Consider the following 20,415-nt stretch of genomic DNA (forward strand, 5'->3'; position numbering starts at 1 on the left):
CAGATTGTTCATAGGAAAGTGCCAAAGAGAAACCATGGTAATGCTATTTGAAGCTGTAGTTGTTTTCCTGCTCAGGTCTGCGTGATCCTGTTTTGTCCTGTTAATACAAAGATAAAGCAGAAACCCAAGCAGGAGACTGCGATGACTGTCATCTCCCATATTGTTGACCCGATAACTCCCTGAATGCCGGTAATGAGGCACACATTTCTTCCATGGCATCAGGGATCAATAGTGGAACGCTAAGCTGCTTAACAAAAAGCAATTTGTGACTCATTGAAAAACAAAACAAGCCGATGCATTGGATACGATTGGCCCAGCTGAAAAAGACTGTTAAAAGAAGCTGATGACACATGCACTTCATTTAGAAAGGTCTCGTCACGTATTACCAGCAAAGATGTGACAGCTCTAGCCATTAATGAGCCCCTACAGAATGGCAATAAAGTGTACTGTATATAAACATATATACACAGTATATAAGTCTGTGTATTAATCTAATTTACATATCTTTACATTCTGAAATTTACATCCAAAAAGGGAGAAAATTCTCTTTGTAAACCACACTTTTCACATCTTGTCCACAAAATGACGTTTTCTAATCTCGAGTGAATTGAACAGGTCATTTTAGGAGGCGAGGACTGTTTCTTGGCAGGTTTTCCTTTTTGTTGACCTGATGTTAGACGTGAGCTAAGAACTACCTTGCAGCGGCACATTCAATTTGGATTCTCAAAAGTCCGTCTGTGGAAAAAAAAAAAAACAAAGCAAGAAGTACTCTTGAAACAATCTATTCTCCACTGGGAAGAAGTTAAGCACCCTGTCATCGTACAATACCAGTGCTTCAGTATTGGTGTCATCACGTCCCACGTTAGTTCATTTTGGACATGAGGTAACATTTTGCTCAGAGCAATTCTAAAACCACAACCTTTCTTTCATAATTTGTTCCCTCTTACAGCCAAACACGTGTCTCATTAACACTTTTTCTCTTTATATAAAACTCATCTTTGTGTTTCCACCCTTACAACCCGATAACAGCTGGACCAGAGGCCCGGAGGGATCGCAGCACTTTCTCATTAGAAACCTTTAAAACACGGATGCACCCAGGGAGTTGGATTCAGTCCAGTCTTGGGGATCTCTTAACCGGCTTCCATTATGTTTCCAATAGGCGTATCGTTAAAACACTCAACAAACTGTAAGGTGCACGGAAGTCCTCAGAGGCTGCTGCAGTCATCTGGTAGTACTCCTGTGAGGGGTTTGTTTCGCTCCACCGTACAGCTCTCCTTGAGCAACGAGAGTGTGTTTGCTGATGTCAGAAAAAGGCAATTTGCTGCACATTCCAGGACTCATCATCAAAGTCTCAAATCGGCTATTTTCGGAGATCAAGAACACATACCTAGAAGGTAAACAAATAGGTAGCATTACTAATACGTATCGAGCAGCATGTCTTCAAAGTACTAGTAATGAGTTCTTTCAGCCAATATCAATTCCAAGTACCAAACCAAATAGTAAAGACGTAAAGGAGCAACAAGTCACTCCATCATCAAAATGGCCATGGCTTACCGAGCCGTCCGACGCGCTGGCACCAACTTTGTCCCCGGTGCTGTTCCAGCACACCTCGAAAATACCACCAGTGCCCCTGAAGCTGTGCACCAAGGCTCCAGTCTGACACAAGAGTGCAGGGAAATTAATGAACGACTCTCGACAGCAATCACGATGAATCTTATCTGCCGCTTGGAACCGTGTAAATCAGACGCTTACCATGGTGTTCCAAATGTGGACACACTTATCAAAGGAGCCGCTAGCCAGGTGTTTGCCGTCGGGGCTGAAGGCCACGCTGTAGACGGGCTCCTGGTGCTTGGTCAGCGTGTGAATACAGACCCCTCGCTCGACGTCCCACAGTCGAACCGTCGAGTCGAAAGAGGCGCTGTGGGAGTGAAGGAGACAGAGTGCACTGATCAGATATGAGAGTAGCAACAATGATTTCCAGAAAAACGACACAAAAAGGTCACACTTTGCATTTCAACAAATGTGTGAACTTCACAAAAAAAAAAAAAAGGACAAACCGTGAGCATCTGTGACCCTAACACTGAGACACCGTTGAAAACAAATGATGATAAAAAGGGAGGCTGATTTCAATTAACACTTCTTCAGCGAGGTATAAATAGGCAGGATTAATCTCCTATGGGTGCCCTTGGCAACAAATGAGAGCGAACTTGGAAGGATATTATGCAGTGAGCAAAATGGAAATCAATTAAAAATGTATCGCACATGTACTGTTCCAACGGTGGCGTTTACTTAAGATTCTGAAGTTCCTTCCAAGCAGTAGCAATGATGGCAGTATCATTTCTAAAGTGAATTACAGGCAGGTAGACGGGGCTGTAAATTCCTGTGGTATCTGAACTAGAACATTCACACATGCATGCACATCTGGGTGAGGGTGCCGGGCTTTGGGCCACTGACAATAACCAGCACTAGGATTTTGTCTTGAACTCAATTTCTTCTGAATGCCAGCATGCGCCTGGCATTCAGAAGAAATTGAGTATATATATATATATATATATATATATTCATTAAGGGTTCAGAGGTGTATATATATATATATATATATATATATATATATATATATATATATATATATATATATATATATATATATATATATATATACACACACACACACACACACACACACACACACACACACACACACACACACACACACACACACACACACACACACACACACACACACACTAAACACTTAATGTTTGTTCCAAGCACACTACCTTGGACTTTCCTGAGCAGTGTGGGTGGTTGCCCTATACGGTACTAAATGTGAGTTATGTGCGAGACATTCCCCACCTGGCGAGCATGATGTTGGAGTTGGGGTTGCTCGTGCCGGGCCCTGTGGGGCTCCACTTGATAGTGTAGATCTCTTTACTGTGAGCCTGGAGGTCGTGGACACAGGACTCCTGCTTCATACTCCAAATCTGTGTTCAAGGAAGAGACAGCATAAGCAGAGTTTGACTGAATACAAATGACCACTGCAGGTTAGTCGTCGTCTTTAATCTCCACAGACTAGAGGGCTAGTTTTACCTTTAAGGTCATGTCATCTGAGCAGGAGGCCAGCAGCATACCTGACGGATCCCACTTAATGGCATTAACTTCATTCTGCAAAAACACAAAAGTCGTTAGCGGGACTGTCGAGGGAGGAAGCACGGTGTGAGGTCAGAAGAGCAACATAGAAAAAAAAAAAAGCTGTTCACCGTGTGGCCCTGGAAGGTCTTGAGGGGCCGGTCGCTGCCAAGGCGACATACGTGGATGCACATGTCTGTGCTGCAGGAGGCAAAGGTGGTGTTGTTCTGCCAGTCCACATCCAGTGCCGGGGCTGTGGGATATTATAAGCACAGGAGCGCATTCATTAAGGGTTCAGAGGTTTATGAGCCAATAATACGACCACAACTGAGCGGGAAACATTTTACATCCTGTTTATTAACAGCAAAGATTCGCTTTTATTGTTTCGGTGGAAACAGTGAACTCGCTTTACCTGAGTGAAAAGGGAACTGCTGCTTGGCTTCTCCTGTGTGCGCGTCCCAAATGATTGTCGTCTAGAAAATAGAATTGATTATTTCAAACTATGAATGCAACATTAAGAATAAAGAAGGGTTCTTTAAAATGTACTCTAAAGGACTACCAGGGCTTGAAATAAATCCCACCAAATAGGTAGGCAGGGTAAAAAGAAATGACTGATGCAGTCAGCTGCTGTCACATCGTCTTCGCTGTGTGCGCCTTTGCACGATCGTTTTCTTTTACCCGCCTGTTGATACGGCTTCATTTTCAAAGAATCATCCATAAAATAAGTTTATCTGCAGTTCATGTCACTGTAGCACGAAAGATGTGCAATCAATGCAAATACCGTGTAACCAAATACCTCATTGTTACATTCTACAATGATGCTATGATAGAGCGTGTGAAATATTTAATAACATGTAAGATACATCTAATATTCCAGGCTTTCTCTGTCTGTATCTTGAAGATTTACTGATAACAGTGCAGTTTGTACTGTAGTCTATGGATACCAGAAGAATTATATGTTGCAGATTTACACTGTGGCTGATGTTTAAAAAGAAAGTAAATTCCAAGCCCTAGGACTGGTAAAGAAGAAAAAAAAAAAAAAGAAAAACACATGAGGATCTTATTATTGAAAGACAAAAATCAATGCTTGAGGGCCATTGTGAAATACCTTATCTACACCAGCACTGAGAATAGAGTTCCCCTTCTTGTTCCACTTGAGTGCAAATATGGGCCCTTTGTGCTGTCCCAAGGTGCTTGCCAGATTCCCTAACGGATAAGAGCCATATCCATTTCTTTTAGAAATGATCCTTCAAAAAATTGTCACAGAGGTTGCATTATTCACAATAACAATGTCATAAACCTAGTGACCGAGGAAACAACACCGTGCTGGAATGATGGGAGGACGTACCATCCTTTGTCCATATCCTGGCGAATCCATCATAGGAGCCCGTCGCCAGCAGAGTCCCGTCGCTCTGTCGGATGGAAAGATGTCAGAATTGTTACTCAACCGCCTTTAAGCTACACAGTCTGTTTACGGTAAAAGTACAAGAGGAAAGATGTGGACGGGTGATCAGGAACCTACGTTCCAGTCTAGCGAGGTGACGTCTTTGTTGCTGGGGACGTCCTGGCCACCTTCTCGGATACAGTGGCGCAGCACCAGCTGGGTGGTGTTGGAGTTGTTATTCTCGTTCAGGTTCCATATTCTGGCGGTGGAGTCCCCCGAGCTGAACAGAAGACCAACGCAGCAGGGGGGGGTGGGGTGGGGGGGGGTTAAAGGATTGTTGGAATATAAGCTGTCAGCAACGGATCTTATGAGGTCATATATCTTACAAAAAAAAGGGGGCCAACGCGTGCATACAATATAGTATGACTCATCCAGCCCGCATTAAGATCTGTTTCAGCACAGACGGGGACTCACCCTGAGGCCAGCAGATCGCTGACAGGGTTCCAGGCACAGATGAACACTTCAGATTCATGGCCTCGGAGCACTGTGGCTTTACTGGCTGGTATCTCCACATCTACATCCATCTCCATGGGCTCACTGTGGTTATCTGAGAACACCCAGATGGACAGATAACACACACACACACACACACACACACACACACACACACACACACACGTTAATATATGCACCAACACATGCCTGCAAACACACATATGTCCACACTAATGCTGATGAATGTACCTCTAATGCATGTTGGCTACCTTTAAATAACAGAAAGATATTAAAGAATACAATAATCTGTCTCTCTACTAGTGTATGTGCCGTTTCATTATGTATCCCTGACCCACTTGGCGTGTACACAATTATTACAGTATAATGAGAACCAAGTACAGTAAAGGGTCAGGCTTTAGGAATACGTGAAAGATCATTTCTACCATGTGAAAGCCAGAAAGGCAATGAGACCTTAAACCCGACTCTTCCTGTTACCATCCACACCTTTGAATTAAATTCCTCAGGGCTGTGCCGACACAAACATCCCCTCCTCTCGCCCTTCGTCTAGAGCGCCACCTGATCGACACACCTCTCTGGTTTCACTCACAAACGAAGCTAAACCACGCAGCTGCTTTTGATCATTTGGACCTGTCGCCTGAAGTAGAAAAACTGTTGATTTGGTAGGTGTAATAATGCAACCGCTAGGCTGCATCCTTATGACAGCGTAGAGCCAAAACACAGCACAGATGGAGCAACTCCTGCCTGCTGTGTCTTTGAAAATGTTCAACATTCAGAATCATGTCATAGTATTTTTTACAGTATTTTTGAAACGTTAATGTCTGTCGATTTTTTGTCTGTCCTTTTTGTATTAAAACCTTTATCGTTACAATTTTAACTATTACTTTTTTCGTCAGTTCCTACTTTGAGATCATTGGTATTTAGAAGACTCAACGTACTCATGTTGTGAGTGCCATTCTCCTCCCCATTGACGGTGGCTTCTCCATTCTTTGGTGCGTTCGACTGGTTTCCAGAGGTTGAAGCTGCCACGGCACAGGCCGCTTGCTGCTGGGCCAACTTGTCACGGAAGGCCTGCTGCCGCGTCTGCACCACATCTGGCATCACCGCGTCAATGAGCGACAGCGACTCGATTGGCCGCCCGTCGAAGACTGTGCCGTCCTGTCAGGACAATAGCAGGCAACGCATCATGAGGCAATGTGCATTAGTGACTTGTCTAGAGTTACGTTTCCCGTTAATGATCAAGTATAGACGTGAAAGGTGTTTCCTACTGGGTATTCTTCAGTGTTTACCTGGTGTAGACTATCTTTGTATCATTGAACAATAGAAAACATCTGTGGGAGTTGGTAACAGCAGGTCCCTTCTCTCACCTCATTGATGCTGATTTCGGCCTCCACATACTGGAGCCCTTTCTGCAGGATGGAGATGAGGGCTGCAGGGGGCACTAGTGTTCCATTTATGTTCGACTGGCTGATGTGGCTCTCAATGCCAAAGGTGAACGCTGAGTGGGAGAAACCTGAAAACAAAACACCATTCACATTCATTAACGAGGAGAGTGCCGAGCACAGAATGTGCACAAACAAAACACAAACACTCAAAGAAAAGTCTTGTTTGATACAAACAAAGCCGACGGTGAATGAATACAAAGACTGCATGGCATAACAAGTATGACATTTGAGAGTATAATAAGGCATGTTGACCTCTCAGGGCTACTAGTAGCTTGTATTCTGCCAGTAATAAAACACAGCAGCTAGGATTGTAATCAGTGATCCGGATTCTATCGAAGAAGTGAATAGCATGTTGACATCTAAGGAGCAAAGCAATATTCTGAGCATCCACCAGGTGTTCATATTACAGCTGAATGCTCTGTTTATTTCCATCTGGCTGAAGGAGGAGGACCGCAAACACACTTGTTCTTTTTATCATTCTGTATATTTCCATCCACTTCAAGCTGAGGGAAAAATATCTTCATGCAAGCGACCATGTTTCACCATAAGATAAACAAATAGTAGCCTGAGATTGTTTATAATAACAATACAATATAATACAGTGGTCAGATGTATCAAGCCCAATAGATCTTTCAGCATACGTGTCAGTGTTCAGCAGATATCACCGAGACAAACCTGATTCCTGGAGGTATCTGTAGACCAAGAAGTTCACTTCGTCACTGGTAATACTCATCTTAGCCCAATGGAAGGGAGGAGGTATATTGGAAGGTTGGGCCCACTCCTGAAAATATAATCAGAAATGGGAGTCGAGGTAAATATCAAGGTCTGTAATCTTGCATATTACATATTCTTAAGCCGTTCTAAAAACAGATATCTCCGTCACACTGTCCTGACCCTTGTTTAGTGACGCAGCCGTGAGCCAACATATTTTAATGTCCAGTCTCTGTTGCCATATGCTCACTCTCGTCTTGCCCCATTGCCTGATTCCTCTTCACCTGTAAATCCATGTTAGTACTGAACAGAAGTATTCCCAACCTCTCTTCTCCGGCCTAATGGGAGTGTCCATATCCATTTGGCTTTCATTGAGAACTGAATGGTGCTTCCCATTAGTGACCCGGCCAACCATCTAGATGGAGAGAGCCCTGATAAAGAAGTAAGGATATTAAATGCCTGTCCACTGCCCATCTAGTGAATTACAGAGGAGGCCAAGAGGCAATCTCTTCATAGCAGCCAGCATGACCTTCACGTCTGAGTTATTTTCAACAAATAGCGGTGTTTAACAGAGCTCATGGTCACATTTCAATCGAGAATGTCTCAAAACTGAAAGGAGCCAAAAGGAACAGAAAGGCAATTATGGTTTTTTTTATTCTGTTGTGTATTTTTCCTCAGGCTGATAGCAAAAATACTGTCGAGTTAATCATTTCCCAATGGCTCATACATATGCTTTACAAGGACATGGTGGATGGAACAACATTGTTCATACACCCACACACACAATGTCAACATTCACAAATGTGCAGTACATATGAAAGACAAATATTGCACTATAAGAAGGTTATGGTTAAAATGCAAAAAAAAAAGAAGAAACCAACAGCAAGCTGAGAATGAGTCATAATAAATGATATAACCATCGTGTGTAACTTTATAACTATTTCCTGCTCTCCCAGTGGGAAGCTAAGGGACAGACATTTCGCCAAGAAGACGAGAAGAGGGGATGGTGTCAGGTATGAAGATGGTTGTCCAACTTCCATTCCAAACACTGTCCAGGCCCACTCAAGTTCCCGTTTTTGGTAGCATAGCAACAAGAGAGATCAAGCAAAACAGACAGAGAATGGTGTTGTCCCAATTACCAGTGGGCATACAGCCAGAGGGGTTGAACATGTTACTCGACATGAATTATTCACTTTCACCTTGGTATATTCTTTCAGATGTGGAGGCTGCCTTCATTGTTCCACAGCAGACATGCTAAGAGCTGGAACTAGAACAACCTCTGGAACCGGTGCAGCCACACAATGAACGTCTTTATGGTTTTTAAACACAAAAAGAGGTGCTATTGAAAGTGATCTGCGTAAACAAAACAAATGTTGCATTCACTGTCATTTACCAAAGCCTATTGTGTGGATTCTTGAGGTCAAACAAACATGGATTTCTTAAAAGCCTGTATTGTTTACATCCATGTTTTCTAGCAAGCAGTCTTTTTCTTCCCTATTTTCGTTGGCGCATTGCAGCCACTTGTAAGTCATTGTATTTGTGTTAAAACATTAGCCGGGCTGTGTGTGGCAAGACGAACCAAACAGGCTCATGAATAAACAGCTCCATAGAGCTACTGGAGGTCAAAGACTCCACAGGTAACCTCCAAAGCAGAACCTCACAGAAATGTTCCTGAAAACAAGCAAATACTGCTTTCATACATTCTCTTGTAAACACAACAAACAAAACTGTAACTCAAGGCAAATACTCAATGCTGTATTCTGCCAGAAGTCACAACGCTAAGCTCGTCCACATTAGCCACTGTGCCCCGATTTGACCGCTGCCACTGTGTTTCTGTTCATCTTACGACTAGGGCCGGCCACATTAAAGCGAGGCCGCCGCCGCTACATGCCGAGCAATTGGAAACGTAATCAACGAGCAGTCTGGAGGGGCTCGGGTCCCGTTGGTGCAGGGGCGGCAGCAGTAATCCCTCTATCAGATGGGCCCATGATGGCCGCCATCCATTAAACAACTCCCTGGGTATCCGAGCCTCCTTTTTCCAAACAATGTGCCCTCTGGGGGAAACCAGACAAAATGCTAAGTTCTGCAATGGCTCTGAGGTTTAGCCACAGAATTAATAAGCGGAGTCAAAAGCCTGAAAATATGATCCCTCTGAAAGAAGAAAGGGAAAAAAACATATGCTGCTGCAAAGACGCTCTTTACCCAGCATGTGGAAGTAGGGGATAAACACAGAAGACACAATATTGACATTCAAAAGTCACATTCTTGATTATGGTTATAGCAATAACGTGATATTTATAAAAAAAAAAAAGGTAAAGGAAGCTTTGGAATCATCTGAGGGAAGGCCACCAGATTATGGGTTACATGCACCAAATTGATTCAATCAAAGACGGAAGCTTTCATGTAAAACAGCATACAGGCAGTTTAATATTACACATCTGCCCAGCGCTACAGCTGTAAGAGTCAAATATTTTGGCAATTCATACTTAATTTGGAAAACCTCAGTCAAAACAAATCCCAACAACGGAGCCGCCAAGCTTTCTGTACACTACATCTTGTTTACCAGCCCAGTTTGTTTTCTACCCAGTTCTGGCTGAAAGTGGCACTACTGCAGTAGTAAACCAGTGCATACTAGTAAACCTATTGTACTGTCCTATTGTACTCCTCATCATTTCCCTTCTTTTATTCCTCTGAAGTTTTATATTGAAAATTGCCGTGCCCTCAACTAGTGGAGTAGAGCAGTGACACTTGTCGATCACACATTACTGACAACCGAGGAAATGAGCAATTGTTCTTGGTGTGACAGTGACCCACTGCCTGACCAGAGAAACAAAGATGTCAATAGTTATGTACAAAAACTATTATTGAATCATCTGTATTAAGATCTTTTTTAGTAATAAATTCACAACTTAAGTTTCCTGTAGCTTTAAATTATTAGTATTTTCATTTTGTGGTCACTGACAATTGTTTGAAAGCATTTCAAACATCCTTTCCAAAGGAAACAGAGGGCTGCAGATAAGAAAGACGATACACAGGATGTGTAATGATGAGAAACGCCTGCTGTGGTCCTCTGGCTCATAAGGGTTTACTTTAGGATGTGTACTACACCTGCTTGACAATGTAAACTACACCACCGTCAGGCCTTCATCCATACTTGCGCCTGACTGCATTACATTACAGCCTGAAGCTGTGGACAAACAGGCCTCCATACTGTAACGCTCGGTCTACACAGGACATGCTTCAGCTGAAGCTTCCTGACAAACTGATGCATTCAAATGTCTGTCTACATAAGCAACAACGCTTCACTCACACAACTGCAATCCAAAGTAGTTTTATCCTCTAATGAAGTGTTATTATGTTAAGCTATCTTTTGCATGAAGTTGTGAATCTGCAAATATTTAAAAAAAGGATCCAGCTGAATGACTCCTGAGCGTCACAGCTCCCCACACACACACACACACACACACACACACACACACACACACACACACACACAAAAAAGCTTTAAGTATTAAGTAGTTTTGTCTGAAAATACGTGTGGCTTTATGGTGAAGAACAGAACTCGCTTCCAGGAATTAGTCTGAGCAGCGACGTGATAGAAGACAGTTGTGAAATTTTTATAGGAGTTCTGTGAACAGTGTTTTGGTTGTTTTTGCATTTTTCATCACAGAACCACAACTAATCAAGACATTTGAGCATGCACAAACAAACTGTCTAAATGTATTAGTTAGGAACTGTAATGATTATTAATTTGGTAAATAATGTTGCGAGTTGAAGCCAAGCAATACATTTCACGGGTGTGTGCACAATCCAAGGATTGCATGACAGCACTTTGAGACAGTTCAACTAAACGAAGTAGTGTCTAGGGTAGGAAATCAAGATACATTCATATTCTGTTGATGGCCATAGTCTAAGAATGAATGTGGATTTTCAGAGAGGAGCGAGACGATGCTGAGAAGAACAATTATCTTCACTGTAAAGCAGCTTGGAGATCCGCTTTACCACAAGGCGTATCATCGTGGCTAGTATTCAATAAAAGAGCCAACTGCAGATTCAACCTGATCCGTCTTTAAATAGACCCCAAAGACACAACACTGTTATTCTATATTAGACTAATTAAAGAGAAATAAACTGACAGCAAAGAAACTTAGTGAGCGATGAGCCAATTTAAACAGTATTTGTTAGACTTCAGCTACTACGGTACGAACAAACATCCCACAGCACGTCATGTCTGGAGCAGCACTCTAAATGGAGCTCATCATGTAAAATCATTCACCCGCCGCTCAAACCAAATAAAAACGCATTCTGTACATAAACGTGTGAATGCAGAAATGATGGTGCGATGAGAACCACACAACCAGACGTCTCCTACACATGCGGGTTTTTGAAAAGAATAACGTTGAAAACCGGCATACCAGGGACCCCATTTTCTCCTGAACAGTCACCTCCTGACAGATGTGCAAACAAGACCTGGAAACAGCAGCCATTTTCTCTTGAACTGCTCTGCTGAGTAAAAAAACCCGCCTTTGAAGCTTCTGGTTGGGCTGCAGTCTTGGAGGGAGGGGGGGGGGAGAGACAGACTGGGGGAGGGGAATCAGAGAGGGGGGGAGGGGTGGTAGCAGGGTGATAAATAATGATCTCCACACAGGTAATCACAACAACCATTTGTGCATTATTCTTCGCCTCTCTCTCAATGAGTCACTTAGCGACAGCCAATGTAGGTCGGCAAACGGTGGGGGAGGGGAGCCTTCGGTTTCCAGGGGAAACACTTCTCCCACGCCGAGAAAGAGAGAGAGAGAGAAAGAGAGAGAGAGAGACAACCGTCTGCAGGTCTTCACTCAAACCAAAGGCTCAGCCCACTGACTAACACGCCTTTAAGTAACGCGAAGAAGTTGTTTGTGAAATGACCTGCTGAGGTGATCGGTTGGAAGGAAAACCTGCTGGCGCGCACGCACGCACACCCTGGAACCACTAGGCCTAATCTACTGGTTCTTTCAGCAGTTAACAATGAAAGAGGTCATCAGGGTAACACATTACACTACAGCCACCAATACTGTAAAACACACCACAATGCCGTAATCCTCACAAGAAGCAAAGTCTTTGATGTTCACCTTGGTAGATTTACAGCTGAGTGTCAACAGAGAATTGTACATTCCCAGACGCCACCATCGAGTGTAGTTTGTCCCGGGGGAATGAATGAATCGGGGGGGGGGGGGGGGGGGGGGGCAGACAGCAAGGACCAGAGAAAGTAACCATCGGGACCAACCAACCTTCCAATCGGGAGCATCAGGACCTGAGAGCCGCCCTCACGCTGAAGCCATTACCGTCAAATAGAAATGACAACTCCCACTTGCCTATTGGTGTCATTTAGTATTTTCTGTAGCTACAAAGGATGTCAGCAGTCAAACGCTGTTCAAAGAAGAGACAGTGGACAGTGCATTATGTACACACAAGAAGGAACAGAACATCCCGATGAGTAAATGATTGAAAATTAGAGGCGATGAGAAGAGAAATATTCCAACCTTCTTTCAGTCTTTCATCCTGTATCCACAGCAACATGCCCATACTAACTCAGATACTAGCATTTATTAAAATCAATGATATTTTTGGTCACCACAAAACAGACCACGTTTGTATCGGCTGTGTGTTCGAGATCAGACGGGAGACGGAAGAGTAGTACTTGCCGTATTCCGACATTTGTACTTTTAAAAACAGAAGACATGCGTTACATATTGTGATATTTACTGGAAATCACACATAACGTAACCAACAGCAAGTAGGAAACTTTCAGCTGCCCGGCTCGCTCCAGCCAGCTGCCACCTTAATTAGGTTCTTGTAGTGAAATGAGGAGGTATTGTACAGATGAGTCCTCATTTCAACTGCACTGACCAGCCGTTTCTCGTTCATTGCGGTGCTTTCAAAGCAAACAGCAGCAATAAATAGTCACAGGGCATCTGACCACAGTTACATTCAAAATTAAAAGGCATTCATTTTTAAGAATTTTGGTATTCTAAAGTTTGTATTTGATTTAGAGGCATTTTGCAAAAGGTTTGTTGGTGTGTTTTATGCACGTTTGTAATCCTGATGGGTAAAAAAAAAAAAAGTGAATATCCAAATATCATTATTGAAAACCAAATACGCAATAAATGAATATCTGAATAGTGGAATATTTGTGTCTAGCCCTAATCGTGTGTGTAACCCACCACTTAGAGGTGTGTGTGTGTTTGCATCCAGCCTGTCCTTTGTTTGGCCTCCAGCTACCACCAACACAACAATGACGTCGGCTTTAAAAGGGCATATCTAAAATCTGATTATTTGACCAGCCGCATGTAAAGACAGCTTTTACAGTAACAGAGCTATTGCAGAGCATTAAAAGCACTTTTTTTTTGGGGTGCTCAAAATAACCTGGTTTCATATGTGCATTTAAGCTCACAGGGAGCCAGTGGCTGTGGGGCATGAATGTGTATGTGGCTGTGTGGGGGTGGGTGGCAAGTAAACGTGGTGCGGAGGAGATTGTGGGACACAGAGAGCTCTTTGATGCTCTGTGCAGCACACACACAGAATAAAATCTTCATCTTTCCTGATATAAACCATAGAATAAACCATCTTCATGGAAATTCTACATGTCATTTGGTATTTTCACAATAAATAACAACCCTTCATATCACAGTAAATTTGACAGTTAGAATGTACATTTACTTATCCATGGTATTGTGTGTGTGTGTGTGTGTGTGTGTGTGTGTGTGTGTGTGTGTGTGTGTGTGTGTGTGTGTGTGTGTGTAGATACAGCGCTATCATAAGTACGAAAAACGGAGTGACAGACATGTTTTTTTTTGTTTTCTTTTGGCCCCAATTCCATTTTCCCTCCATTGTAGCAATGCACAGACAGAAGGGAAGCGACAGGGAAGCAAAGAGACGGTCAGCGAGAGCCACAAACAGCTGTTTACACGTGCCTCCCTCTGCTGATTTACGAGAAACGTTCATGAATTGAAAATATGATTGAACACTCTTATGCGAGTGCTACGATCAATACATGTTTTCTTTGAAACAGTCGCCTAACGCTGGTGTTATTTAGCCTTTCCTCCCGCTATTGCCAAGATGCTGCTTGAAAGGTTCCAAAACCAAGCAATTCTATGTCAAATAAGACACTCAGCACCCCCGTACAGCCAGAATGGAATGATCCTTTGTTTCATAACCACATTATTCCGCCACTGCGACGACTCAACTGTAAGATTGGCAGATGAATCCTTAGATCGAATCGTCGAGGAGTGTCATGGGAATACAGGGTAACCTCGAGTGTGTAGAATGAGGTGGCTTCAAATCTACGCCAGTGCACGCTTTGTGCATTGATGTTCCTGTGCATTTAAAATCAAGAGTAAAGGATGTGTTCATGGCGAGAACCGTTGCCAGTCTTCTGGCTCTGTTGACATATTGTGGATGCGACCGCCATCTCCGCCGCTGACAGGAACTGAAACTATTACATCTTTATGGGAATGTACAGTATGTCTTCACAAGCGCTTACACAAGCACGGCTTCACTAAGAGAAAGGATTTCATAAAACATGAGCCTTTTTTTTTTTTTTAGTTTGGTAGAGTAAAAACGTAATAACTACATTCATTCAATAAGAAAGAAGTGCCCTTGAGATTGTAACAGTCAACACAGAGGCCTCGAGCCAGGCAGGACGAGGAATCGCACTGACGAGCTGTAAACACACAGAGACACGACGATGTGGGCAATACAAGTGTTGCCATGGTGACCAGAATATCTTGCTTCTCCGTCAACAGCTGCTCATGCCACCCTAAATACCCCCCCCCCTCCGCTCTCCTTGAGCTTTCCCGCCATCTGACATCAGGGTCAAACAAACGAGGCAGACAACTGAAACACTGATCTTCACCGAGCTTTCCCTTGTTGCTGTTTCTTTACCGAGCATTCACACCGCGACACAGCACACCAGACATTTCCCTTTCTAGTGTGTGTGTGTGTGTGTGTGTGTGTGTGTGTGTGTGTGTGTGTGTGTCTATTCTGCTATCATGAAATACCAACAGCAGGTTGTTTTTTGTTTTAAATTGAAGTACATATGCCATCTCATAAAAGATACTCTGCGCCAAAAATATAGTCTTGCTGGGAGGCAATAAATAAACCATTACACTCCTGTAATAAAAACTATTTCACAGGGTGCTGGTAAAGAAAGACTACACACTGTTATAACAAATGTGGTGTTAAGAAATTAAGAAAGCATTAGTGTAATTATACACAGCTGTAAGTGTAGAGTGTCTTTAGAGTCCCTGGATAAGAGGAGGATTCTGCATGGCTTTTCGTTCACCACTAAAGCCAGACTTAGTATGACGTCGAGCTTCAAACTACAAGGTGTAGGAAACTACAAACCAGGCAGCAGCCAACATTTAAACTTTCACTGCCAGTCGACAGGTGGTGGTTTCATTTCCGTAGCAGCGTGCTCGAAGCCGCCATTCACTTTTCCTGAAACAATACACACTCGACCACCGGCTGCTTGACCAAAACCACACACGGGTAATAACAATAACAATATGGGAATACTGCAAAACGGCGCACATTTTCAGACAGAATCTTAAATTTGGTTATTAGAGAGTTGTGACCAGGATTTATAAAGCCATGTACTGAGCAACTGAATGTCCTCAGACTGAAGCTTCTTGTTTCCCATATACAGCAACACAATCAGTCTTGTTTTGCCTTACTAAGAGGACTGTAGCGGTCATACTGTGGTGTCACAGAGGTGCTATGTGGGAAAGTACCATTAATTTCCTCCACAGACAATGGTAGACTGACAGTGCTTGTATGGACATGAAACGTACTGACTGAATCATCAGTACAAAATGATACAAACCCGTGTTACAGTACTGCTGTACTTACATTTATCTCCACTGCTACACAATCCAAAGCATCTGACAAGATAACGTGGCTGAATGGGGAGGGGTTAAAAAAAACAATAGTAAAAGACGTTTCTCACTCTGGCGTGCATGTGCTTGCATAACTTCCTTAACAGTCATCCACCAGCAGTAACAGTGCTTCAAACACATTCCTCCCCTAAAAATGAGTTCAAAAACAATCGACACAGTAGGATGATGGCAACTAATCTTCTTCTACATTACTTTAATTTTAAGAAATAAGATTGCCTATTTGTGGGGCTGTACAATTAATGAAAAGTTAATTTTAATTGTGAGTACCTCCTCGCTTCCTGAGGATGTTCTATTTACAACAAATGTCAAGTCTATAAAGAGGGAAACTGAGTAATAAGCTATGATTGGTTCAGACAACAAAGATACTGATTAGCTGCCACACACACACACACACACACACACACACACACACACACACACACACACACACACACACACACACACACACACACACACACACACACACACACACACACACAGTTGAACACGACACACCTTTTAAGGCATGGTGCTTCCTCTTACTTACTTTAAATTTTAAATACGCACAAGGAGCAGCAGACAACAGAGCCGCCCCCTAATCCAAAATAAACCCCAATAAATAGCCTTGAACTAGTGTGGCCGTTATTTCAGAGTAACTATACTAGTCTGCCAGTTGCCTGGTCGTCCATGCGACACTGTATGACTCTTTTTTGGAGGGAAAGAATAGCTCACCTCCCCCAATGGCCATATCATAAATAAATACTGCTACAGAAATATTTGGACAGCCCGATACAGAGCTCTGCAGCACCGCAAGGCAGACATGGGCTTTGTCAGGGACTTCCTTGCCCTACTTATGAGCAGGGGATACGTCTCTGTTTTGAACACTGTCTAACACAGCGTAGGTTGGATTGTCTCTGCTGTGCCTCAGTTCACCGACTCCATATTAATAATTACGCTTAAATAACTTATCAGAAAGAGCTCGGTGAGGACCGACTACGAGCTGTCAGATGAATGAGTTATGATGCTTCACATATGGTAGGCCATCCCACATTTGTCAGATCACCTGCAGCACTGAAACAAAAGACTTTCATCTCAAATCCTGTAACTGAACAAGAGGCAGACGGACAATAACCTGTAGGCCGACAACATTATCAATTTATGCTCTCTCAGGACTCTGTACAAAAGGTAACCGGACCGCCGTCTGAAACACTGAAATAGAAGACAATAAAAGAATTTAGAGATTCCCATTCTGTAAAAATATAGGCCTTGTGAGAATAACATATTTAGGGATCAATAAATGGAAATGTAGTACGTCAAGTATTCTGAAACGTGCAGTTAAGACATAATAAAACTCCTATTGTTCGTTAAATAGGTGGCACTAAACCTGTTTTTGTAACCACTGCAATTAGGGCCGATTACAAGTCTGTAACTCTGGTGACAGAACAGGTGAAGACGCTGGTGGTGGAGGGCAATATGGCTGAAATCTATATCAGGGAGTTAACAAGAACATGTTGTGGTTGAAATAGATAGCATCACAACCGACAAAACTCTTCAAAAAGGTTTAACAGATTATCTCAAACTATAAAAATGTGCCTCAATGAGGTCACTCTTTATTCATGTTTAATCTTTACGCAATCCATTGACTACAGTTTCGACAGAGTTCACCTAACCCTAAAATACTTGGCTAACTATACGGTGTGAAAGTGCAATGGGCGACTCCTCCAGGAGGCTCTGATCTGTAGCATGCCCAGAAGCTCTCTCTTTGACAATCCAATTCGCTCTAATAGAGCAAACTAGCGAGCTGTGCAGAACCAACAATCGTGACACAAAGCCGTCCGAGAAGAAATGCATGGAAATCATTTTGGATTTCCTATCATAGATGTAAAAATATTAGGAGAAAGGGTTAGGCTGTTTGCCACCTGCCTTACGATGGCATTACCAAGACACAACGTCAACAATGCATCAAAACAACGTCAACCGGACAACTCAATTTGGGATGCGGTTAAGTGGGTTGTGTTCAAAATAAAAAAGTGACAGCCCTATTACACAATCATATTGTCACAATACCATTCCAGAGAAAGACAATAACTTGAAATATTGCCCAGCCCATAAATGCCACCATCTTCTTTTCTTTATATCAAATCCAAATAACACAACAGTTGTGCTACCTCAGTGGTGATGACATCAGTGAAGAGGATTAGGTGCCATCTAGCTTGTGTCTATTGGCTTATTATTACAAACAAATAAATAAAGATGGTACCCAATATATCAAATCAAAGAGGTTCTCTTCAGTGCAACTTCTTTGTTAAAATGCCTCCTCCTGGTTTCAGTAGACAACAACACTGACTGTTGTGAACACACAACAGTCAGTAGGTCAAGAAGAAAATGGGGGCATCACTTTGACATTAATTATTTGGGCCATTGAAGTCAAAATCAGATCAAGACAGCATCCAAACAGCAGTGTGCTTCAGCAATTTATTTTCATCTGAACCCTTCTCATGTCTCGCTTTAATGGAGTTAATAAACACTTTGATGCTCATAGGCTAGACATCTTAACTCTGTCTGTACATGCTGTATCCCATTACCCCAATAAGCACTGAGGACAGCCATGGCTACTAACTGGAAAAATAAAGACATGTTATAAGTCACTAGATTAAGTGTTCTGTGAACATGTGAATGTCCTCAAGCTTCCCATTTAACAAAAAGGGTTTCTTTTGATAAGTCGGTGCCTCTGTTGTGCTTTAAAGCAGCTCCAGCTGATACAGTCAGGGGCAGCTTAACATTGTAGTTGTACAGTAAGATGAGCTGTCCCTTAGAAAGTGGTGGCTGTGTCTTCCCCCCACTCAAGCACGGCAATATATATATATATATATATATATATATATATATATATATATATATATATATATAGACTCAAATTGCACTGGTGCAACTTAATGTGGTGGAAGTTTTCTATTGTGATATTAAGTGCAAAGTGGATATCTTAATAATTCACTAAAACTTATTGTATTTTTTTAAATAGTCCACAACTCAGCTTCCAATGTTAATTGTGAGTGTGTGAGAGAGAAAAAAGTAGGTTGTTTGGAGAAAAAATTAAAAAAGACACAACAGGAATTTGAACACACGTGTGGAGTCAATCGGTGACTAAGCGATGTACCGGCAAACCTCCTAATCTACGCCATAATCACCCATATTTCTGAATGTCACTATCCTCCCCGCGCATAAAAACCCACACACGAACACAGAAGCAGCACGAGTGCACTGCAGCAACCCCCAAAATACCCATGCCACTTTAACTGGCTTACCTTTTTTTATTGTGAGAGTGAACTCGTGGTGTCCGCCGCCACCTCTTCCTCAAGGAGAGCCTCCAACTTCAGCGAGCTAGCGACGACTTTCCTCCCATTTTGCCTATCGTCATATTTCAAGTTCCGACCGCCGCCGTGTGACTCACTGTCGACTAATTGGGTGTGCTAACAAAGCAGTAGTCTCACACACACACACACACACACACATTCACAACTGGCGGATAAGTTGGAATGAACCCGCGGTTGTGTGGCTGCAGGCTGCAGGCTAGTTTACTCAGAGGAGTTTCACCGTTCACTGAGAAACAGGAACGGAGAGAGAGACAGCAGCAGGCAGCGGGAGAGAGAGAGAGAGAGACGTAGACAGAGAATAGAGAGAGAGAGAGGGAGAGAGAGAGAGAGAGGCGGGTGGTGGAGGGTGAAGGCAACTGACCTTAAACCTGAATAATGGAAACACTATCAAACCTATAGGTTAATTAATTTACCAATAGGTTATATAGTGTATATCCTACTGCCCATAAGTGGCTAGATTACTAAAATATCATTTTTTAAACCTCCACTGGCTAGTTTAGATATGCTGTCGACTTCAAACAACTGTGTTCTTACCACATGGCTACTGTATGCTTGCTATAGCTTAAATGTGCATCTACAGGTATTTTTAGAACAAAAAGTACACATTTGGTTGTCCAACGTATACTTTCATACACCACACTCGAAACCCCGCGCTGACGTGTATTCCTACTTTGATATGTTCGTGTAGTAGTGCAGTACAGTCTAGTGTATGTTGCCTATCTGGCCTCTGAGCCGCTTCCCCTCCCCCACGCGCCACTATTTTTCGCCTGCCCGGTCACACAGTGGTTGATTAATTCTCCTTTCGCCTTGCTCAGTCATTCAGATTTGGAAAGTAAATAACAAGTTGACATCATTACGGCTCTACACTGGTGTGACACATTCCTTTGGTTACCGTACACACGGCAATATGTGCGCATTAACAAAATCCATTATAAAGCCACGGT

At 42.8% G+C, this 20,415-nt stretch overlaps 1 protein-coding gene across 1 annotated transcript; it reads right to left on the bottom strand.

Moving 5' to 3' along the window:
- Nucleotides 1-1,271: 1,271 nt before the first annotated feature.
- Nucleotides 1,272-19,700, bottom strand: tbl1x (transducin beta like 1 X-linked). The gene is made up of 15 exons (XM_068704855.1): nt 19,403-19,700; nt 7,147-7,252; nt 6,394-6,539; nt 5,965-6,184; nt 4,988-5,120; nt 4,652-4,793; nt 4,478-4,541; nt 4,238-4,335; nt 3,542-3,602; nt 3,261-3,382; nt 3,091-3,165; nt 2,857-2,984; nt 1,753-1,918; nt 1,555-1,656; nt 1,272-1,387 (listed from the first exon to the last, which is right to left on the bottom strand). The coding sequence occupies exons 2-15, from the start codon at nt 7,202-7,204 to the stop codon at nt 1,361-1,363; spliced, it is 1,542 nt and encodes a 513-aa protein (XP_068560956.1). The 5' UTR covers nt 7,205-7,252; nt 19,403-19,700; the 3' UTR covers nt 1,272-1,360.
- Between the last annotated feature and the right edge of the window lie 715 nt (nt 19,701-20,415).

The sequence above is a fragment of the Cebidichthys violaceus genome, unplaced genomic scaffold, assembly GCF_023349555.1.
Source record: "Cebidichthys violaceus isolate CVI_PGR_0920_01 unplaced genomic scaffold, fCebVio1.0.p SCAF_11, whole genome shotgun sequence".
Taxonomy (NCBI): domain Eukaryota; kingdom Metazoa; phylum Chordata; class Actinopteri; order Perciformes; family Stichaeidae; genus Cebidichthys; species Cebidichthys violaceus.